General features: G+C 39.5%; 1 protein-coding gene across 1 annotated transcript in view; it reads left to right on the forward strand.

Annotated features, from left to right (window-relative positions):
• FAF1 (Fas associated factor 1) overlaps window positions 1–24592 on the forward strand; it is a 473941-nt gene that overhangs the window by 319850 nt on the left and 129499 nt on the right. Inside the window, exon 13 of the mRNA XM_051857780.2 lies at window positions 10176–10330. Within this exon, the coding sequence (XP_051713740.1) occupies window positions 10176–10330 (155 nt within the window). The remainder of the gene's footprint in view (window positions 1–10175; window positions 10331–24592) is intronic.

A 24592-nucleotide genomic window follows, 5' to 3' on the forward strand; every position in this document is an offset into this window, starting at 1 on the left:
GGCTGCTCCACTTCTGATCCAGCTCCCTGCTAATGTGCCTGGGAAAGCAGTGGAGGATGGCCCAAGTCCTTGGGCCACTGAACTCACCTGGGAGACTTGGAAGAAGCTCTTGGCTCCTGGCTTTGGATTTGCTCAGCTCCAGCTGTTGCAGCCATTTGGGGAGTGAACCACTGGATAGAAGACTTCTCTCTGTCACTACCTCTCTCTGTAACTCTTTGAAGTAAATAAAATAAATCTTTTTTAAAAAATGAACCACTTCACATATATTGATGTGGGATGATCTTCAAGACATAAGTAAAAAAATGAAATGCATAGGAGCATATATAGTATATTAGCTATTATGTTATAAAAATTACATTTGTGTGTAGCTAGATGGATAGATAGCTAGTTAGATAAGTAAAAGCTACCCAGACCAGGCTAATCATTTGCTATTACTTCAACCACGTATTGGACCTCAAATCTATGTAATCTGGCATTTCTGGGACATGCAGATGTATACTGCACTGTTACTCCAAATCCCAATAGGCGTTCTCTGTTAGAAAGACTGGACCACATATTAGCAGTGAAGTTCTCCCTGCCCTATTGCATGCAATCCAGACTAGATTAACCCCAAGCAGCAACTTCCATACCTTATTTTCCTTTCATCTGATCATGGTTCTTATTTGACCTCCCAAGAATTGTTCTCTCTTCTCACTAGCCAGAGCTACAAAGATTGTTTTCTAAATGATTTTTAGGTCATTTCCCTCAGGCCAGCAGTAATTTTTTTTTTTTTTTTTTTTTTTGACAGGCAGAGCTAGACAGTGAGAGAGAGAGACAGAGAGAAAGGTCTTCCTTCCATTGGTTCACCCCCCCAAATGGCCACTATGGCCAGCGTGCTGCGCCGATCTGAAGCCAGGAGCCAGGTGCTTCCTCCTGGTCTCCCATGCGGGTGTAAGACCCAAGCACTTAAGCCGTCCTCTAGCAGAGAGCTAGACTGGAAGAGGAGCAACCGGGACAAAATCTGGCGCCCCAACCGGGACTAGAACCTGGGATGCCAGCGCCACAGGCAGAGGACTAGCCAAGTGAGCCGCAGCACCAGGCCAGCAGCAATTATAATGTCTCTGCCACTCCTATTAAATGAGTGATTAATAATTACCATGGCTTTGTGTTTAAACTCAGCTTTTTATAATTTACAATATTCTGCTTTGAAATCTGTCTGCCAGACAATACCTGATGGTATTAAAAAGCAATGAACATATACACCCACAAATTATTCTAATTCCTGTGATTTTCTGTAAGAATGCAGTATTATCAAAACTTTTGTAAAGAAAAATTCTTTTTAATTCATCTTTAATTCTCTGTTTTGTGGTTCTTACACCCTTGGAATGTGTCAATAGAAAAGAGAAATAGTCTGTCAGTTCTTTTTCTCTTTCTCAGTGGCCTAAAAGTAGGAAAAGGAGTTCTTTTCATTTCTGCCCTTGAAAATTTGTACTTCAGAGCCGACACTGTGGTGTAGGGGATAAAACCACTGGCTGCAGTGCTGGCATCCCATATGGGTGCCTGTTCGAGGACTGGCTGCTTCACTTCTGATCCTGCTCTCTGCTATGGCCTGGGAAAGCAGTAGAAGATGGCCCAAGTCCTTAGGCCCCTACACCAGTGTGGAAGACCTGCCTGGGAGAACCCAGAGGAAGCTCCTGGCTTCTGGCTTCAGATAGGCACAGCTCCTGCCGTTGCAGCCAGTTGGGGAGTGAAACAACAGATGAAAAACCTTTCTCTCTCTTTCTCTCTCTCTCTCTGCCTCTCTGCCACTCCTTCTCTCTCTTTGTAACTCCAAGTTTCAAATAAATAAATAAATAATTTTTTTTACAAAAATATGCACTTCATATTCACACTCATGCTGTTCTGGCTATGATGGACTCAGTGTGGTATTGTTCCTCTCAGAACAGTAGACTGTACTGCCAGCATCCCATATGGGCACCAGTTTGAGTCCCCGCTGCTCCACTTCCTATCCAGCTTTCTGCTATGGCCTGGGAAAGTAGTGGAAGATGGCCCAAGTCCTTGGGCCCTTGCACCCACATAGGAGACCTGGAAGAAGCTCTGGGCTTCCGGCCGCTGTATTCAATTGGGAAGTGAACCAACCGATGGAAGATCGATCTCTCTCTCTGCCTCTCCTTTTCTCTCTGTATAATGCTTTCAATTAAAATACCTTAAAAAAAAAAAAAAAGAATAGTAGAAGACCAAAACCGTTAAGAGGATCATTTTCTAGTCTTAGTACTGCTTCTGAGTATTCTCCTGGAAAATCTTTGTCTAGCTTGAACATTGCTGCTACCCTCCCATGCCTCCAAACTCCCTCTAGGATCCTAGCTTCTCCAAAGAGCATCCAGTCAATTGAGCTTCTAATTTCTTTATTCATAAAAACTTTAGTCACATGTTGATTTTCCTAGTTTTTTTTTTATAGTCTAAATATTGCAGTGTGTTAGCAATGAAAATGTAAAAATCTATCCAGTGTATTTTTTTAAAGCTTGTTTTATGAGAGTTGGATTTTACATTAAGCTTCTTTCAAAATCCTCTGATTTCCATATGACAGTTGCTTCTATGTGGGACTCAAGAGATATCTGCATCCTTCAGAGTATGCTATCCCTACTTCTGCTGCAGGAAGTAGGATGAAAAAGGCATCACCCTGGCATCACCTCATCTTCAATAACTGGCTAGACCCTTTTGGAACTTCTCCACATTGGTTGCTGCCTGTTGATCTCTGAAATCATCTTTGCAGACAAACAAGACAAACTGTTAATGATTCATGTCAATACAACCTACACTGACATTCTAGCTTGGAGTTCTTTGGCCCCACTGGAATTCTTTGTTACACAGGCCCCACTGGAACTCTCCAAAAGTTTTCTTTTTATTTTTTCTGTTTTTCATGCTTATTTTTCTATCATCTAAATTTAAAATTTAGAGTTCACAGGGCCAGCATTGTGTAGCAAGTAAAGCTGATACCTGCAATGCTGGCATCCCATATGGCTGCCAGTTCATGTTCCAGCTGCTCCATTTCCATTCCAGCTGCTTGCTAATGTGCCTGGGAAAGCAGTGGAAGATGGCCCAGGTGCTTGGGCCCCTACACCCATCTGGGAGACCCAGAAGAAGCTCCTGGCTCCTGGCTTTGGCTTGGCTTAGCATTAGCCGCTTTATCCATCTGGGAAGTAAGCCAGCAGATGGAAGATCAATCTCTCTCTCTCTCTCTCTCTCTCTCTCTCCCCCTCTCTGTAACTCTGCCTTTCAAAAAAATAAATCGGATTAATGCTCTGGCCTGAAGCGCTGGCATCCCATATGGGCGCCAGTTCAAGACCCAGCTGCTCCACTTCCCATCCAGCTCTCTGCTATGGCCTGGGAAAGCAGTAGAAGATGGCCCAAATCCTTGGGCGCCTTCACCGGCGTGGGAGACCCCAAGGAAGCTTCTGGCTCCTGGCTTCGGATCAGCACAGTTCCAGCCGTTGGGGCCAATTGGGGAGTGAACCAGTGAATGGAAGACCCCTACCCCTGCCAATCCTCTGTGGATCTTTGACTTTAAAATAAATAAATAAAATCTTTTTTTTTAATAAATAAAATCTTTAAAAAAATTTTTTTAAAGTATTTGAAGAATAGGGTCTGGGGGCCAGTGTTGTTGCGTAGCAAGTAAAGCCACCGCCTGCAACACCAGCATCCCATACAGGTGCCGGTTCCTGAACTTGTTGCTCCAGTAACAATCCAGCTTTCTGCTCATGGCCTGGGAAAAATAGCAGAAGATAGCCCAGGTGCTTGGGCCCCTGCCACCCACTTGGGAGACCTGGAGGAAGCTCATGGCTCCTGGCTCTGGTCTGGCTTAGCATTCACTATTGTGCCATCTGGGGAGTAAGCCAGCAGATGAAACATCTCTCTTTCCTTTTCTCTCTGTAATTTTAACTTTCAAATCAGTAAATGAGTATATATCTTTAAAAAATTATGAATTTAACATCAAGCATTGTGGATAAATTGCTACCTGTGATGCTAACATTTCAGATTGGAGTGTGGGTTCCAGTCCTGGCTGCTTTGCTTCCCATCCAGCTTCTGCTGATACACCTGGAATAACACAACAGAGGATGGCACAAGTGCTCAGGCCCCTGCAACCCACATGGGAGACCCAGATAGAGTTCAGGGCTCCTGGCTTTGACTTGGATCAGCCCCAACTGTTGAGGTTATAAGAGGAGTAAACCAGTGGATGGAAGATTTCTTTCCCTCTCCATATTTGTTTATCTCTCTATCACTCTGGCTTTCAAACAAATGAAACAAACATCTTTAAAACAAGTACAGTAAAATTTTGTCAGCATCACAAAGAAGTAGAGGACCTAAAATGTAATTTATTGGAGTGAGATGGACATTTTGAGATTCGATGATTGTTTACAGCCCTTCTGTCTTCCGTTGAGGAACAGTGATTTTTTTTCTTCATACTATTTGTTGAACTCTTAGTGTAGGATTAACCTTATGAGTATTAAGTAAACTGAAAATAGATCTTTGCAAAGATTAAAAGTGGGAATGGAAGAGGGAGGAGAAAGAAGGGTTGGAGTGTGGGTGGGAGGGAGGGTGAGATGGGAAGTAACAATGTTTCTAAATCTGTATAAATGAAATACATGAAACTTGTATAACTTAAATAAAATTTTAAAAATAAATAAATGTCAGATCACATTTCACTTTCACAAAGAAACAGCCAGTCTGATTTTCATGCCTAGACCCTGAAACCACCTTTATTACTACAGCACTCATGATCACTGATTCGTTAGCTTTACTAACTCACCACTCCCATCCAGACAGAGCATTGGATTTTACAACTCTGGAATTATATCATACCCAAGCATAGAAAAGGGAAGTAACTTTCCCAAGGTTATGTGGCTAACAGGTGGCAAAATGGGAATTTTAACTTGGACAATGTGGCTTCACCCCTGCCTGCCTCAGTTCTCACATGCACTTACCCGAGTCATGGTTAGATGCTGGGTAGGACCTGTGGACATCTATATTCAAGGATTTTGGCAGTAAGCCGTATACTAGAATGATCCAAATTAGATCCTGAATTTAAAACAATAAATAACTACAGAGGACACTGGCGCACTTGGGAAATTTTAAATATGGACCCTCTATTAGATGATACTATGTAACCATTAAGTATCCTGGGTATGATAAAGATGTGATGGTTATGTAAGGGAGCATATTGTACTCAGGAGACAAATACTAGAGTATTTAGAGTGGAAGTGTCATAATGTCTGCAATTTTCAAATGTTTTAGGGAAAGAATTTTAAAACAGAATGATGAAAACATATGGCAAGAGGTTAGCAATTAGTAAATCTAGATAAAGGATAAATGAATGTTTATGTACCAGTGTGTCAGTTGTTTGTTTCTCTAAACCATTCCAAATTTAAAACAAAAACAAAAGAATCATCATGATAATTATTCAGATTATTATGGTAATGATAATTATAATGGAAAAATAGCAGAAAGAGTAAGAAGAGAAATGAAATCAGGTCCTAGTGTACACAAAGGTAATTATTTTATACTTTAATTCTTAGACTCAAAAAACCTTAAATAAAATTGATAAAAATTATTTGTCAAATAAGCTTTAAAATCATTAAGCATATAGATTATAGATGTTCTTGTACTAAAAAAGAAACTTCCTTTTTATTCCATCAGCAAATAGTTCCTGAGTGTCTGCTAAGTGGCTTATTTTGAGATATAGTTCAATCCTTCCAGCTGTAATGTTCTGTGTGATACTACATATCTAAATACAATAGCATCTGTAGCTCAAGGCCAAGTCACATTAGTTTCTAGATGTTTCCTAGGCATCAATTAATGACTTAGCTCCTGGATCTGAATGTGATTAGTGAGGCACTACAGGCAGGGACACAGTAAGCATCCCAGACATTCCTGCCAGAAGGAAAGGTGAAGGATCTACTTAATCTTTAATTCATTTTCATAGCTATCATTTCTCTTGAAATTGCTTTCAATATGCTTTATTTTGCATAGACAGTCCACAAATATCTTAATAGCTAACTTTCATTCAGCAACTGTGATGGGCCAGGAATCATAAAAAAGTACTTAATGTACTTTATTCCCAATCTTTATTAACAATTCATTGTACCTCGTGGACACATAGCTGGTAAGTAGCAAAACTGGTTTGAGAATAGAGCTTTCTATTACCTTAAAACCTGGAGACTTTCCTTTATGTTGTGTTACCAAAACTATAACAAACACTGGGTCTGTGCATGGTATAGCAGAGTTGCTTGCCTTTGTGGTCTACCAGGCGTAGAACCCTTTCTTGCAAATTAGAAAGGACAAATAAAATACATGCTTTTTAATGCTCCAGTATTACCACTGGTTATATGGTGCCACAATTAAATGTTTTCCCTGCCACCACCACCACCCACCACACGCTCAATTCTTGATAGCAAGGGAACTTTGTTTTAATTCATCTATATATTCACAGTGCCTACCACATGACACTCTGTAAATGTTATTGAACTAAATTATTAATGGGCTAAAAGGAAAACTGGTTATAGTAATGGAAGACAACATTTTCTTATGCTTTTTCTATGTACTAGTTGCTCTTTCTTCACAAAAGCGGTTTTTCAGTTTCTTTGCCATTTCAGCTTCTCCCAGATTGGTTGATATGTTGAACCCAGTTTTCACTGTTGTGGCCTGTGCTTAATTGAGCTCAATAAGATAATCAGAAATCTGAGTCTAGAGCTCATTTAGCCGTGCCTATAATTTAATCAGAGTTTTCTGTTGCCCAGATTTAGTATCTTTGCATTTTATTAAGTCTTTATTTTTTTACTTGCTTATGTCACAAAAGCAGGAGAAAATTTTTTATTGGAAGCATATTAGAAAGAAAAGATTATTTTAAGAGTATTCAGTTTTCCCTTTCAAAGCTGTTAGACGAGTACCCCCATCCTGAAGATTCTCTTCTGATACTCTTTATCATCTCTTTTCTCACATTCAGTTTAGAGCTTAAAGTGGGAATTTTTTTAAGTGTATTTTGCTGGCATCTCATGTTTAACAGTGTCAGGGGTTTGTGTCCCTGGAACGAAAACTGTTTCTCCAGAGCCTTTTTTCTCTCAGCTTCCAGTGAAAAGAGGGGCGAGGCGAGCCAGTCGCTTACCACAAAGCAGTGCCACCACAAAGGAAAGATTAAGGGTTTAGAGAGAGGTCAATATGGGTTTTTCTCTAACTAAACACTTTCCTAAAGTTTCCTTGTGGAAAAATAATGAAGTCATCTCAGAGTTTTTAAAGAATTTTTATTTCTTTTTCGCCGTCTGCATTCGCTTGTCTTCTCAGCATGGATGTTTAATCTTCCTAGGCTTTGTGAATTGGCCCAAATGAATAAGTGGTGAGCTGTCTCTCTAGGAGCTAGAGGCTTATTCTAAGGGCCTAATCACTGAGTAAACACATCTTTGCCCTCCCTCTCACAACTGCGATATAATAGTGGAGATTCTAGCACAGTAACCTGGATATTGCAGGGACCAATGCTTTGAAATGCAGAATGGTTGATCTTCCAAAACAGACAGTGCCTGATCTTCGCCTGCCTCTTTTTTCTTTTTTAAATTAAATATTGCCAAAGAGATGCTTTTTTATTGCTTGATATTGTGCATTAGTGCCCCTGGATTTCCAAGTTTAGTTTCAGTCAACACTGTCGGCTGCACTTATAGGGAACTCTGCATGTTGGGTTTCTTGGTAGTCTTTTTGGCACATGTGTGTTTGGTTTGGAAGAGCACTTAAATTAAATCAGTGAGATAGCAATGTAGATCACTAATCTCTTTCTCAAAGTCTAAATGTTCAGTTTCAATGTTCTTGAGAGAGATAGGCATTTTAAAGATTTAGCCATTGCTATTGTTTGGTTAGAAATATGCTGATTTAAAAGTGGACAGCTCCCTTGTTCCCAGTGTCTCATTAAATGTAGTTGCTGAGATACGATCAAGCCGAATTAGAGGTTAACATCCCTCTGTCTATTCAGCAAGAGAGCTCCTAAGAAGAGGAGCTCTGAATTTGTTAGTGCTGATGGGTTCATGTTCTTTTCCCTAAAGCAGCAGATTGCTTGGTTTACTAAAACTGATTTAGCATTGCTGCTGCCATTTGGTGTCTATTATGCCAGCAGACTGTGGTTGATATCAGCATTCATGTTTCTTTCCTTAAACTGGCTGTGACCCATGCTAGTTTAGGGTGCAAAGAAGACTCAAGGAGATCCAGTCCTCCTCACCTTTGAGAGACTTAGTCTAGAGGGGAAACTGGTAAACAATTGTAATACTAATGAAAAGAGAGAGCAGGGAAAGTTCCATAGAGGCATTTGTTTTGATCCTTAAAGGTTGAGTAGGAATTTACTAGATAAGTATCTCTCCAACAATGTATCAGATTAACAAACTTCCTAGAAACCCTGCAACTGTTATCTGCAGATACCAACATAGATGAAGAAACCCTGAGTCTTTCTTGTTCACCATTTTATTGCCTGTGCTTCCTGCTGGGCCTGACAAAGAGTATTTCAACAACTGCTTGTTGAATGATTGAATAAGTGAATTAACACGTAAAAGCAAGCTTAGTTCAGAGGAGCTACTTATACCCAGAAGTGCTGTCCTTAGTCCCATTACTTGCTGTTCCAGAAGCCCAGAAGCACTGATGTTATATGCAATCTGGCATCTTCATATTACATGAGCACTCCCACAAGCCTTAAGTGCTGATTTTCTTGCTGCCTCAGTAGTCTCAGAGAAGGAACACTAGACATGGGTCAGTTGATCTGGGTTCCAGTTCCCAGTATATTTCTTGCCAACTAGCTGTGGAAATTTGGTACAGATCAGTTTTCTAAACCTCTGTTTCCTCATGTACTAGTGAAGTGAAGAGTACCTATTTACAGGGTTATTCTGGAGATTAAAGTCCGTAATGGTTGTGAGAGTGACTAATAGGGTATCCTATTATAGTACATGCTTTTAGAATCTTAATGTGCTTGTCTACCTCTGGCTGTCCTCATCTAGTACAAAATTTTCCCTTACAGACAATATTTTATTAAGAACTTTATTATTATTTGCATTCTCTATCGGAATAATTCCAAGCATCAGACTTGAGTAGTCTTTCATCAGTATGACCCTTATATTTTTCTTTAAGTGTCTTTCTTTTGATTAGAATCCCACACAAGCAAATTTTCATATACTGACTTATCACACTGTTATTTCATATGAGGGGAAAGAGCCTAAGCTTCTTTGAAATTTTCCTTGGGTAGAATTACACAGATTGGTTTGTAGGTTGTTTTTACCATCAAATTCTATCTTTCCTTTTTGTCTGATCATTTTAACTATTTTCACACTCAGCTTTTCTGTAAAGTGGCACTAAGAAGTTAAATCAACAACAGTTTTGTTTTTTTCATAATTTCATTGTGGTTAAAGCTGATTTGTTGTGAGCTATGTTGTTCGATTTCAGTTTTTAGTTTTAATTATTTTATTGAATGTCTGTAACGGGACACTTTTAAGAGAGCAAACTGTTATTATAATTTTCCATATTAGAAACCACATGGAACATTTTCTAAAATAAGGAGGAAACAATACATGTAAACTAAATTTTTTTTTATCTTTTTAAAATGATAAAGATGTTACATGCTCTCAGGACTTATAGGAACACAGTAAGGAATTTGTAATTACCCATGGAATTAAAACTTCATTTCAGACTTTTCCCTTTCAAGTAGAAGAGATTTTTCTTTGTTCATAGTGAAAAAAGTATGTAAAAGGGATCTTACCATTCAATCAATATTTTTTCTGTTTGGTTGGGTAGTTCAAAGTTAATATTTCTTTTTACATGTTAAATACATAATTGTGAAGAATAATAAACCCATTTTATTTAAGGAAAATTCAGTTTTATAGGATATCTGCTTGAAAATGGGCTTATACATGTAAGCAGAACTATGCAATGGCAGTGTTTAATGTTAATTGTAGTTACTGGAGCTTCTTTAGCATGTAGGGAAGCAAAATTTATTCATGTTAGTAGATGCTTTAGGAACTCCAAATGTAGGAAATGTAAGATACTCTTCTAGAAAATAGCATTTAATTTTTGTTTTTATTGTTCCTATAGATTGATAATGCTTCAATGCCTCTCTGAAATTCAAGAAATATTAACATTGGTGGATGTTATCATTGATCAATCTTTTCTTTTCTTTTCAGAGAAAGCTTCTTGCTATCTACCTCCACCATGATGAAAGTGTACTAACCAATGTGTTCTGCTCACAAATGCTTTGTGCTGAATCTATTGTTTCTTATCTGAGTCAAAATTTTATAACCTGGGCTTGGGATCTGACAAAGGACGCCAACAGAGCAAGGTAATACTATTGTTCACAAGTTAAGTTGGGCTGCTATTTTTTTTAAAGATATCATTGTGTTTAGTTTTTCATCGTAAGCGTTTTTCATCCTTAGCACTCAGTTCACTACCATTACATTTCAATATATAAAAGCTATTTGTTTTGGCTGACATGAGTAGTTATTTAAAATTATGAAACTAATACCTAAACTTATAAAACATTCTTCTTAAATTCAAGAATAAGAACAAAAATACATGTCTGTCCTCTACTTTTGCAATAAAACAGGTATACTGCATTTCTAAAATGTTATTGAACATTTAAAGAAAATGTTTTTAATGATGTCCAGAAAAGACAAAGCAAATCTAATACACAATCCTACTGGTAAGTTTATTTTTTAATAACTTCAGTGAAAAAGGCAGGACATTCTGAACCAGTCCAGTGGAATTGGAAATAGCTTAACTCTAGCATATGCTAATTGATGTCATCGCTTTATTGCACACATTCTTTTGCACAGAGCCAGCAATACATCCATATTCTCAATAGGAAAAAAAAATCCCTTTCCTAACTGTCAGGATAAGTTTACTTAGTTTGTTAATCATAATATCTGTAAGTGATGAATAATTCTTCATATTTTGCCTATTTGAGCTTCCCATCTCAAATATATTTAATCATGTTTAATTTCACATATGTCCGTAACATCCCATGATGCTACTATGGGTGTGTTAACATAATCATAATCAAAGGCTGATGGCTCATGAACAAGAAGATTAAATTAATTCATTTCAACACAAGCCTATTATAGCTACCTAATTTAAGCAATTATACAACAATTAGAAATCATCTGTTTTGTCTTTTTATTGTACGGCTCACTGGCTTTTTTTTGGTCATCACTCAGATTTTGTTATATGTAATCTGAATCTGAAAAGAAAGATGGTTCTTCCCTTAAATGTGAGGCAAAACAATGTTGAAGCAATTTCTTCATCTAATACTTCATTTCTTTAAGCAAATGGTTAGGAAATTTCCAGGATGACTCCTTTCTGCCTTGGAAATATTCCCTGTTATACATAAATAAAGAACCTTTAGCACCTGTATTTGTTTAAATTAAATTAGGTTATTATTCACACTCAGTTAAAGGTGATGAAAAGCAGTGCCAAAAACAGATAAAAATGCAGCATCGAAGGTCTTTCATGAAGTAAAATACGTAGACTAGAGACTTGGCTAAATCTTTCCCCATTCACTGGCAGTAAGGAATCTCCTCCTTTCCTTTTATCCAAAACTTGATAGAGAAGGAAACACTATTTCTAAACCATCTGTAGTGGCTAAGTTCAGCAGGCTACCTGCTGTTATTTTGTTCTATCTTCCATTTAATTCCTTAGTTCCTTTTATTTTACAATGACAAAAAATTGCAGTGTAGTTTCTTTTGAAAAACAGTGTTTGAGGGTTTTTTTATGACTTGCAATCAACAGCCATGTAATTGCTTTGTTATGTTTTACTAAAGAAGTCTGTTAAGTAGCACAACTTTGATACACTAGTAATAAGAGTTTGCAGGTTACAGAGACACCTGTGGTGACCAAAGCGACAGAAGCTGCTTATTAGAAAGAGCCAGTACAGCTGTGTCCTATTAACTCCTTATGACACTCTTTTAAAAACACTAAATAAAGGCCCTGTTTAAGGCTTTAGAGCTATTTCTCAATGAATTGCAGGACCGACTATGAAGTATGATAGAATATTTCAGTCTTCATTTTTAAAGTGTAGCATCCGTTATTAAGTAACTGTCATCAAAATAAAACAAATAATGTTAAAAACTAAAAATAGAAACACCTAGGAATTCAATTTAATAAACAATTAAAGGAACCACAAATGAGGCAATGCAGTGAAAGAGAATGGAATGATTTCTCAAATTTAAGGTAGCATCGTTATTCAAAATCTAATTCTGTCCATATTAAAAATTTTAAATTCCTTTAAGGTATGATGTTCCTCTATATTAAAGTAACAAAATTACATTGCCACTTTTAATGTAATAGTACCAGTGATGGAACTATAAGGCAAATGAGAAAGTACAGATTTTTTTTTTTTTTTTTTTTTTTGACAGGCAGAATGAACAGTGAGAGAGAGAGAGACAGAGAGAAAGGTCTTCCTTTACCGTTGGTTCACCCTCCAATGACCACTGCGGCCAGCGCGCTGTGGCGGCGCATTGCGCTGATCCAAAACCAGGAGCCAGGTGCTTCTCCTGGTCTCCCATGTGGGTGCAGGGCCCAAGCACTTGGGCCATCCTCCACTGCCTTCCCGGGCCACAGCAGAGAGCTGGCCTGGAAGAGGGGCAACCAGGACAGAATCCGGCGCCCCGACCGGGACTAGAACCTGGTGTGCCGGCGCCGCAGGCAGAGGATTAGCCTATTTAGCTGCGGCGCCGGATGGAAACTACAGATTTTACACACACAAGATAAAATTTCATTAAAATGGCATATTCCAAAATAAAGTTGATTTCTTTTGATATATGAAACTGTAAGAGAATTGGTTAGGCTGATTTATTGCCCATAAAAAAGGTTTCACTTGGCGATAATTTGCTTAGCACCTATCATAGATAAATAAAGTTATCTCATTAGGTTTCCTGCTTTATAGTCTTTCTTGGATTTTAACATTACATTTATGCAAAGATACTTATCAGTAAAATTGATTGAATCATTCATTTGATGCTTTCAACTTTGAATAACAAAACCTGAAATTTTCACTCAATTCAGTGAAAGACTGCTTATACTAATATTTAATGATCAGTAGGCTGCATATCAAAGGTTGTTATACTGGGGCTAGTATTGTGGTATAGCAGATAAAGCTGCTGCTTGTGACACCAGCATCCCATGTGGGCACTGATTCCAGACCCAGCTGTTCTACTTCCTATCCTGCTTCCTGCTAATATGCCTGGTAAAGCAGCAGGATATGGCCCAAGTGCTTGGGCCCTTGTACCCATATGGGAGACCCAGAAGAAGCTCCTGGCACCTGACTTGCAGCCATTTGGGAAATAAACTAGTAGATGGAAGATCGATCTCGATATCTCTCTCTCTCTCTCTCCCTCCCTCTCTCTCTTTCTCTCTCTCTCTCTCTCTCTCTCCCCCCCCCATGGCTCTTACAAATAAATAAATATTTTTAAAAATAAGTAGTTATACTGTTATTTGTACATTACCACAGAGACAGTCACATATTACTAAATGGGACATATTAATATATGGAAATATGGAAGAGTTTTCTAGACTGTGAAGTTCCTTGTAACTGTGATTATGACAGATCGAACAGTTTGGAAATAAATTCCTAGTGGATAGTCTCTGGTCTTAATTTGCTATCCCGGCTCAGGCTACCATATAAAACTATAGAGAAATTCAGGCTTGTGAGTTCCTTAGTCTGGATGTTTCCATAGTGGTTTTCTTGGAGCACCCCCTGAGTATGGCTGGGGACATTAATGTCATACACTTTTGCTAAAGGAGTACTGTGATTAAGCCTATAGAAGCATTAGTCCTCCAATCGAAATTTACTTTTAATCTCTTGTGTGTATAGCAGATAAGTGAAGGATATTAGGCTAAGGGAACACTTTGGTGAAGTGACCCTAATATGAGTGTCACTTGCTATTATAATTTTCTGATTTTTCTAACAAACTGGAATAAAAAAAGAAACTTTTCTGCAGAATATGTTTATGATTTGTATTTTTCAGCCTCTAAAATTATTTTAGTAACTTTTTCTCTAAATTGAATACTTAGATTGAACAACTTATGTCTGTATAACATGTATTAGAATAACTTCTAATTGATTTTGAACCATTCCAATTATAGACCAAAACACTAGACTTTACCAGTTAGTGATTACCATCTCTCTTCTCTCTTACTAAATTTTTAAATAAGAAGGGCTTATTCATTTTATTTGTCTTATTAAAAACAAGGTACTTTAAAAATTATGGGAGAAAGAAATTCAATAAGCATTTAACAAATAACTGTATGTATCTTACTCTGTCCTAGAATGTTGCTTATAATTTCCAGATGGCATATTTAAATGGAACTTTCTTGCTTGGGTGATTGTGTAGTCTTGTTAACTATCATTTCTGATTAGATTTCAGAGCCATTCTTGAAGCAGTAGGCAGAAAGTACTTGCTAGTCTTAAGAGATGTGCTAGAAAGTATAATTTCTTAAATATCTATTTGACCAGTGATCCTGATAGAAATGTAGGATATACCTATAAATGAAAGAGTTAAAAAAATAGATAACTGTAAGCAAGTAGATCCTGCAAAATCACTTCTAAAAGTAACTAAAAATATCTTAAGAAAGGTGTATATTCCTTCATTTTTATTCATTGAGTAAACACTGAATATTTAATATGAACCAAGAATGGTGCTGTGCACTGAGGATGAAAAGTTGAGTAAGATACAAACCTAACTCTGCAAACATTCATAGTCTAAAAGGCAAGATATATGAGTTTTATATAATATACTTTAAGAGTGTGGATGGGACAGGAGTTTAGCAAAGCCAGTTAGATGCCAGGTCTCTTGGAGCTGGCATTGAGCATAGAGTTAAGCTGCCACTTGTGATGCCGGCATCCCATATGGGTGCTGGTTCAAGTCCCAGGTGCTCTACTTCTGATGTAGCACCCTGCTGATGTGCTTAGGAGAACAATGGGAGACTGACTGTCAAGTACATGGGACCTTGCCACCCATGTTGGTGACCCAGATGAAGCCTCCAGCTCCTGGTTTTGGTCTGGCCTAGTGTTGGCTGTTGGGGCAATCTGGGAAGTGAACCAGTAGATGGTAGATTCTCTCTCCTCTCTCTCTCTATTTTCTGTGTATGTGTGTCTCTGTAACTCTGACTTTGGAAATAAATAAATCTTACTTAAAAAAAAAAAAAAAAAGACAAAGAAGAAGATACCAGGTTCCACATCAGAGGACCTGGGTTTATTTCTGGCTCTAGCTCCTGATCGCAGCTTTCTGCTAATACAGACCTTAGGAGGCAGCCATGATAGCTGAAGTAGTTGAAGTAGTTCAATGGGAGATTGAATTGAGTTCCAGGTTCCTGGCTTCAACCTGTCCCAGCCCCTGATGTTACAGGCATTTGGAGAATCAACCAACAGATGGGAGATCTCTTTCTCTCTCTCTCTCTCTCTCTCTCTCTCTCTGTCTTCTGCCTTCCAAATAAATAAATAGTTTTAAAAGAGAAATTTTATATTAATACTCCTAATTTTTCGGGTTACAGATTTTGCTATTCTTTACAAAAAGGTTAATAATAAGCCTCATAATTAGATATCTGGAATGAATGGTCAGTGGTTGAGATAATTATGGAGGAGAGAAAGATTAGAGGGAGCTGGTCTTGTAATCTTGTATGATCTGAAACAGAAGAGAGTTAAAGTCAGGATGGACAGATCGAAAGACATCCTTTTGTTAATGATTCATCCTAATATTGGCTTATGCTTACAGGCAGATAGTGAAATGCTGATCATATATTAAATTATATGTATAACATAAATAGACATCATGGTCTAATAATATTTCTGTGTACAGTATATTCATAGTAATTGAGTGCTTATCATGAAGGAATAATTTCTTAAAATCCAGAACAAATATCACTTCCAAGAAGCTTTGCCACTCCTCATCCTTCCCCTGCCTCCGTATGAGTTAAAATGTATTTTCTATATGCTCCCATAAAATCTCTATACTAACTTGTACTATTATGATTATTATGTATTAAGGTTGTCCACTCCCTAAGGGAGGTATATCTGTAATGTCATTGCTTTAGCAAAGTGCCTGTGCTGTATTCACATTAGCCAAGATAAAGAATCAAATTAGGAACTCACTCACAAATGAATAAAGAAAATGTGGTATATGAGGAATTAGAAAGTTTTGAATTAGAAAGTTTATTTTTATCTGAATGCAGAATGGTGATTACTAGAGCCTGGGAGTGGGGAAGGGAAATAAAAGGAAATTGTTCCCAAAGCAGTTAGTTAGAAGAATGTGTTCTAGTGTTCCAACCCAGTAAGGTAATAATAGTTCACTAAAACCTGTTTTATATTTTATGAAGAACTAAAAGAGAGGCACTCAAAGCCTCCAAATTAAAAGAAATGGTAATAACCATGATTTGATGAGTACACACTATACCCTGTAAAGATGAACAATTATTACATGTCAGTCAAAATACATTTAAACCCTTCTGGAATGTAACATATAAATGACAAAAACTGAAGTGCTATTTTGATAATAAATAAATGTTTTTTTGTTTTGTTTTGTTTTTGTTTTTGACAGGCAGAGTGGACAGTGAGAGAGAGAGAGACAGAGAGAAAGGTCTTCCTTTTGCCATTGGTTCACCCTCCAATGGCCGCCGCGGCTGGTGCACTGCAGCCGGCGCACCACGTTGATCCGATGGCAGGAGCCAGGTGCTTCTCCTGGTCTCCCATGGGGTGCAGGGCCCAAGGACTTGGGCCATCCTCCACTGCACTCCCTAGCCACAGCAGAGAGCTGGCCTGGAAGAGGGGCAACCGGGACAGAATCTGGCGCCCCGACCGGGACTAGAACCCGGTGTGCCGGTGCCACAAGGCGGAGGATTAGCCTAGTGAGCCGCGGCGCCGGCCTTAATAATAAATAAATGTTAATAGGTTAAATGAAAAACAGTGGATAAGAGAGAACCACCTTGAATAATGGCAAGAGCATCAGAAATGCTGCTACCTTTTCTAAATGTGTGATCTTTCCCTGTAGCTACTAATAGGACTAATAAAACTAAAGTGCGATCATTTCATTTATTCAGGTGGTTAAGATGCTGCTTAGAGCACCTGCATATCAGAGTGTGTGGGTTCAAGTTCCAACTCTACTTCCAGTTCCAGTTTTCCTGCCAATGTGCACCTTGGGAGGCAGCAGGAAACTTTCCCAGATTGAGTTCCAGGCTCCTTGCTTCAGCCCTGCCCCACCCCAGGTGTTGCAGGCATTTGGGAAGTGAAGCAGTAGATGGAAAATCTTTGTCTTTCTCTCTCTCTCTCTAACTTTCAAATACATAATTTTAAAAAATTATAGTATGAATTAAAAATATCTAAACTGAGTACCTCATCATCTGTTTGCCCTATAGGGCCCCAGAATATTGTGGCCTGTGCTCATGTGTCTGGATTCCCTCTGCACATCTGGAAAGAGGCTTGCATTCCAAACCAGATGAGTTTTTTTCAGTAGTTCCAGAGTTTTTCCTCAGACTTCACCAGGTCTCTGTAACACCCCAGAAGCAATTGGCTCTCCAAATTGAGCCATTTTGTACCACTGAACCTTCTGCAGTGGTGGTACCATTGATTAAAGTAAATATGTACATGATACATGAGTGCTAGACTGGTTACATCTTAAGATATACCAAGAAGTCAGGCACATTCCAATTGGTCACCATCAAAACACCAATACAGTAAGTGTTCATTTGCTTCTCTCTATTATAGCTTTTTTTTTTTTAAAGATTTATTTTATTTATTTGAAAGAGTTACGGAGAGAGGTAGAGACAGAGAGAGTGGTCTTCCATCCTCTGGATCACTCCTCAGATGGCCGCAATGACCGGAGCTGTGCCGATCCAAAGCCAGGAGCCAGGAACTTCTTCCGGGTCTCCCCCGTGGGTGCAGGGTCCCAAGGGCCATCTTCTACTGCTTTCCCAGGCCATAGCAAAGAGCTGGATCAGAAGAGGAGCTGCTGGGACTAGAGCTGGCACCCATATGGGTTGCCGGCACTTCAGGCCAGGGCTTTAACCCACTGTGCTACAGTGCTGGCCCCTCTATTGTAGCTTTTTAGGGGCAGGTGTTTAGTGCTGTGATTAAGATGTGACTTGGAATGCCTGGTGCAAGCCCTAGCTTTTCCATTTTTAATCCAGCTTCCTGCTAATGCATAACCTGGGAGGCAGCAAATGATGGCTCAAGTACTTAAGTCCCTGCCACCATATGTCTGTCTCCATGTGGCTCACTGCCTTTCAAATAAAGTGAAAATAAATGAAAATTTTAAAATACATTTTAATTATTTGATATTATTTGAGAAAGAAACAGAAAGATCTTCCATCTACTGGTTCATTTTCAAGTGCCTTGCAACAGTCATGACTAGGCCAGGCTTAAGCCAGGAACCCAAAACTCTATCTGGGTTTCCCTCATAGGGAGTAAGGACCCAAATACCTGTGCTGCCTCCCACTTCTTCCCAGGGGACATATTCAGAATTGGAACTCGGGCACTCTAATATGGTATCTGACCATCCCAGGCAGTATCTTAAGTAGTGCACCAAAAGTTAATTGGTTCAATACTGGGTGCATGGGAGCACTGGCACATGAGTATGCCCTTCATGCTGAGCTGTGAATTCTTGGTTGAAGTTGCTTCATCAAGGAAAGTCACATAACCTATGTTAACAGTTAACCACCAGTATTATGTAGTTTAGTGAATATCTTGAGTTATGACCTGGGGAGCTCACAGAAAAGCACAGGTGCTGGTTTAGACCATTTGATTCTAGAAAACATGAATGAAACATTGAATTTCACTAGACAGTGCCAGCTGGTTAGTCAGCCAGCTATGAGTGCTAAAGAATGGGTTGCTTATATCTATCTAACTTCCTGAGGTGAATATGTTTCACACATCAGTGTGCGTACTACAAAGTGTTAAATCAGGCATTGCACACTATTTCTAAGCAGTGTTCAGGGTAGCTACAAATAGTTCCCTATAAATTGATAGTGCCTGGGTTACGTGAGTTGCCCGTATACATAGCATTGTGTTATATTCTGTATACACAGTACCAGTGTTCACAGACAGAATTCTATTGCCTATCAATATTAGCTTTTGAACCTAATGCCCTTGGGTGCAACATTTCGGGTCACTGCAAACTTCCGCTGCTGTGCTGACAGGTACTTGTTAGCCTTAATATTCAAGTGATAGTTTCCCACATTTCTTACTCTTTGGTAAGAGTTAATTGACTTAAAGTGCTTATTATCAGTAGACTGTCTTCACCTTACTTTCCATCCCAGTAATTAGCCATATTCACAGTGGCTTACCCTTAATTCCAGACTACTCAGTGATTCATGCTTGGCTGAAGCCTAGCTGACCATGTTACTCTAACCCTGCACTTCCATTTGATCCAGCAAATGCTGCCCAAGTGTGGGGTCTGCATGGAAGACACAAGAAGTGTTAGTGTTTGTCTGCTCCACTGGGAGCAGATATGAATTCTGCAGAGGTGGCGATAAAATACATAAACAGGATATAATCAAGCTACAGGGATTTCCGGAGAGCCTTTATAGCAGATTTCCATAAAATTTCCCCCAAACTTCTTTCTTGCCTTTGTGCAACATTTTCCTTCCAGTACTTTTAAAGGAAGTGTATTGCTATCCTAAACATCCCAGGTCAAGGGCTTAATTAATGCTTTAAAATAAAGGTTCCAAAACACCAGGAGAGTTTGTCATTTTCTCCCTGGTTTGTTTTGTGAAGAGGGAGGAGAGAAGGTGAGGAGGAACCCCTCCTGTTCCATGATTACATCCTACCCACTCATTTTCTCCTTTTCTCCTCTGCTTTTGATTTTTAGTGGCGGTCTTAACAGAATGTCAAGATCAATTTGCAGCATGGTTTAACTCAAGGTTTGCGTTCTGCCAGCAGCAATTGTCCCTGCAAACAATGCCGTGTGTTCTTGTAACTTCAGAAGCTTTTAGAAGGATCATGGCAAGGGCAGCATCTAATGACTTTATTAGTGTAAGGTTTCAAAATGGGCTCAGTAATTGTTCATATCTTTTTGTCAGCAAGTCATAATTACTGCTCAGCATTGTCCAGGGGTGCACTTGTGAATAGTTTCCTAATAGTACTGAAAGCAAGGGGGGATGGATAAAAGGTGATGGCCTCTGAACAAGCCAGTCTCTATTTAGATGATGGCTAAACTGTTTATAATATATTCTTTATTGTTTTTAAAATAGATTTTCTTTTTAAAAATGTTTTTCAAAATGATTTAAAATCACCCAGTTTCAAACACTTTTAACTCTGATTTGGATACTTGGCACACTACTAGTGGTCTAGTACTATAATTATTACTGCCTGGTGGTGTATGCATTGTATCTGAATCAAAGCACACTTATGTTGAAAAACTAAAAGCCTGTTTTCCCTCTACATTAATCTAATTAGTGCTGTTCAAGAAGTATGCAGTTAGGTATAGTTGTAAATTTTGCCTATATGAAAGCTGTTGTTAGAAAAGAACAATGCAGGCCGGCGCCGCGGCTCACTAGGCTAATCCTCCGCCTTGCGGCGCCGGCACACCGGGTTCTAGTCCCGGTCGGGGCGCCGGATTCTGTCCCAGTTGCCCCTCTTCCAGGCAGCTCTCTGCTGTGGCCCGGGAGTGCAGTGGAGGATGACCCAAGTGCTTGGGCCCTATACCCCATGGGAGACCAGGATAAGTACCTGGCTCCTGCCATCAGATCAGCGCGGTGCGCTGGCCGCGGCAGCCATTGGAGGGTGAACCAACGGCAAAGGAAGACCTTTCTGTCTGTCTGTCTCTTTCTCTCTCACTATCCACTCTACCTGTCAAAAAAAAAAAATCCAAAAAAAAAAAAAAAAAGAACAGAACAATGCAAATATGATGCTATCAACAAGCCAGTCCAAAGGACAACATTGTAAATTTTTATTAATCCAGTTTTTTCTCTGGCACTGTATCTGTCCTGTTATTCTGTTAATGTTCTCCTTGGTCTTTCTCCTACACACTCTGTGCTTTGAATATTCTAAATATATTAATTATGAGAGTCACAGAGTTAAAAGAATGTCTTATCTTGAGATATATTGAATTAAAATTAATATGCAAGCCTTTGGTCCTTTTTGTGATCTGCTGCTGAATTCTTTCCTTTTCTTTGAACCCTTATGGTATACTCATGTACATTAAATCCCCAAAGCTAATTAGTTATTCTAATATTTTTTTAAAGATTTATTTTATTTATTTCAAAGAGTGACAGAAAAAGAAATCTTTCTGCTGGTTTCCCAAATGACCACTTTGGTCAGGACTGGGCCATGCCAAAGCCAGAACATGGATAGCAGGGGCCAAAGTACTTGAGCCATCTTTTGCTGCATTTGCAGGCACATTAGCAGAAAACTAGATTGGAAGTCGAGCAATCAGGATTCCAACCAGTGCTACCATGTGGGATGCCAGCATCACAAGCGACAGTTTAACCCACTCTGCTTCAACATTGCCCCTATACTAGTATTTTAGAGTATACAGGTTCAAGTAAATATGGCTGAAAAATCATGAGTTATCTGATGATACAAAGCATTAATTTTCTTTTTCTTTTATTTATTTATTTGACAGGCAGAGTGGACAGTGAGAGAGAAAGAGACAGACAGACAGAAAGGTCTTCCTTTGCCATTGGTTCACCCTCCAATGGCCGCCGCGGCTGGTGTACTGCAGCCGGTGCACCGTGCTGATCCGATGGCAGGAGCCAGGTGCTTCTCCTGGTCTCCCATGGGGTGCAGGGCCCAAGGACTTGGGCCATCCTCCACTGCACTCCCGGGCCACAGCAGAGAGCTGGCCTGGAAGAGGGGCAACCGGGACAGAATCTGGCACCCTGACCGGGACTAGAACCCGGTGTGCCGGTGCCACAAGGTGGAGGATTAGCCTAGTGAGCCGTGGCACCGGCCACAAAGCATTAATTTTCTAATGAGTCATCTAGTGAAGCACATCTGAAAAGTAAGTTGCTAAAAAGTAACTTCTAAAATGTAAGATGTTTATAAAACCTTAACGGTGGCCAGAGCTGTAATGTAGCAAGTTAAGCCATTGCATCCGATATGGGTGCTGGTTTGAATTCTGGCTGCTGCACGCCTAACTAGCTCTCTGCTAATGTGCCTAGGAAAGCTACGGAAGATGGCCAAAGCACTCGGGCCCCTGTCCCCATGTGAAAAACTCAGATGAAGCTTCTGGCTCCTGGCTCCTGGCTCCGGCTTCTGGCTTCAGTCTGGCCCATCCCAGGCCATTGCAGGGTGAACTAGCGGATGGAACATTTCTCTCTGCCTCTTGCCTCTCCCTCTCTGTAACTCCACCTTTCAAATCAATAAATAAATCTTTAAAAAAAATTTTTTTAAATATTTATACCCCATCATGTCTTTTGCTTTTCTTCTTGCCTGAAGTTGAAACGCTTTCCAATTTGTTTTTGTTTTTAAGATTTATTTGTCTGAAAGTCAGTTACACAGAAAGCGGGAGAGACAGAGCGAGATCTTCCATCCACTGATTCACTCCCAGGTGACCACAATGGCTGTGCTGGGCCAGGCCAAAGCCAGGAGCCAGGAGCTTCTTCCAGATCTCTCATGAGGATGGCAGGGGCCCAAGCACTTGGGCCATTTCTGCTTTTCCCAGGCTATTAGCGGGAAGCTGAATTGGAAATGAAGCAGCAGGACTTGAACTGGTGGCCATATGGAACGCCAGCATCACAGGTGGCCGCTCAACATGCTATACCACGATGCTGTCCCCTCAATTTGTTTTTTTTTATATACTCTGCCATTATTAATAACTTTTATATGCATGATTATTTATGCACAACTTTTACTAGCATGTTGCTTATACCATTTTATTATTGCATATTGTTCCTCTTTCATAAGTATTGGTAGTAAAACAGAGAATTATAAAAGAAACATGTTATTTCATCATAAAAATATATATGGAAACTGACTTTTTTCTTTTTTCAATATTTGCCTGTCAGTCTCAAAGAGGTTGCAGTGCCCAACAGTTGTAGTGATTTAATTTGCCAGATACACTACCAAAAATCCCGAAAATTTCAGTCTGAAATTTGGGTATAACATGGAAGGCTGTGTCTTCTGTGTGCAGGTAATTTTTAGGGAATAGATTTGATGTCCTTGCCTCAAGCATATTTTTGTGTCTATGAATATAATAGCATTAGGGTAATTGAAAAGGGTAATATGTTTTTATTGTTCACAAATAAAGGGTTAACTGTAGGGACTAAAGATTATTTGTTTGTTTGTTTATCTGAAAGGAGGAGCAACAGAGAAAGGGGAAAGAGATCAAGGAATATCTTCCCTATGCTTCCCAGATAGCCACAACTAGTAAGGGCTGGGCCAGGCCCAAACCAGGAGCCAGGAACTCCATCATGGTCTCCCCCATGAGTGGCAGGGCTCCAAGCACCTGGGCTGTCCTCCACCTGCTTCCCAGGTGCATCAGCAGGAAGCCAGGTAGGAAGCAGGACTCAAACAGGCACTCTGATACACAGTTCCGGCATTATAAACAGCTGCCTAACGTTCTGTGCCACAATACCCACCCCACGTGTCAGGATTTTTTAAAAAGCCACCTATCATTTTATCTACTGTTGGCTAACTCAGCCTGTAGCTGCAGCAACAGTTTTAGGAATCCAAAACAGTCTGTTCATGAACCCTTTTTCTCAATACTTAATCAGCGCTCAAAAAGTCTTCTTTAGCATATACTTTTCTATACACCTCAATTAAGAAAGGAATGAGGCAAGTTTACATGAAAAATAAAGAAGCTTTGCTATGCCTCAGTCTGAGAAATTATGTTGCCCATTCCCAGTATAAATGAGGTGTTAGACTCTCTGAGGAGTTCCCAAAGAAATCACACAGTGTTAGCAGCAAAAATGGATACTGTGGCTATTATGAAAGCTATATAATATTAACCTATTAGTTCTTTTTTAAAAAAATATTTTTTATTGGAAAGAGTTACAGATAAGCAAAGGCAGTGAGTGTGAGAGAGAGAGAGAGAGACAGACAGACAGACAGACAGAGAAAGTTGATTTCACATTTGCTGGTTCACTTCCCAAATGGCCAAAGCTGTCAGGGCTGGGCCAGGCCAAAGGCAGGATCCAGGAGTCTCATCCATGTTTCCCACGTGTCTCCTAGCAGCCCAGGGGCTTGCGCCCTCTTCTGCTTTCCCAGGCACAATAGCAAGAGGCTGGATCAAAAGTGGAGCAGCCGAGACTCAAAACCAGTGCTCTTATGGAATGCTGGTGCTGCAGGCAGTGGCTTTACCCACTACCTCACAGTGCTGGCACAATCTATTATCTCTTAAAATAAAATCTTTATAAATAGTCAATCATTCAAAAACTAATTTCATAAATTATAAAATAGAGAGCAATTAAGAAGTGAGTCTCAGTCAGTTTGGAAGTTAGGAAGAACAAGATGATAGTATGCAAGTGGTATTATATTTCCAGATCTTTATTTTAGTCTGAAAATAGGGGGATTAACCTATTTGATTAAGATCTGTGGGGCCGGGGCTGTGGCATAGCGGGTAAAGCTGCCACCTGCAGTGCCTGTACCCCATATGGGTGCCAGTTCTAGTCCCAG

The sequence above is a fragment of the Oryctolagus cuniculus genome, chromosome 7 (genome assembly GCF_964237555.1).
Source record: "Oryctolagus cuniculus chromosome 7, mOryCun1.1, whole genome shotgun sequence".
Taxonomy (NCBI): domain Eukaryota; kingdom Metazoa; phylum Chordata; class Mammalia; order Lagomorpha; family Leporidae; genus Oryctolagus; species Oryctolagus cuniculus.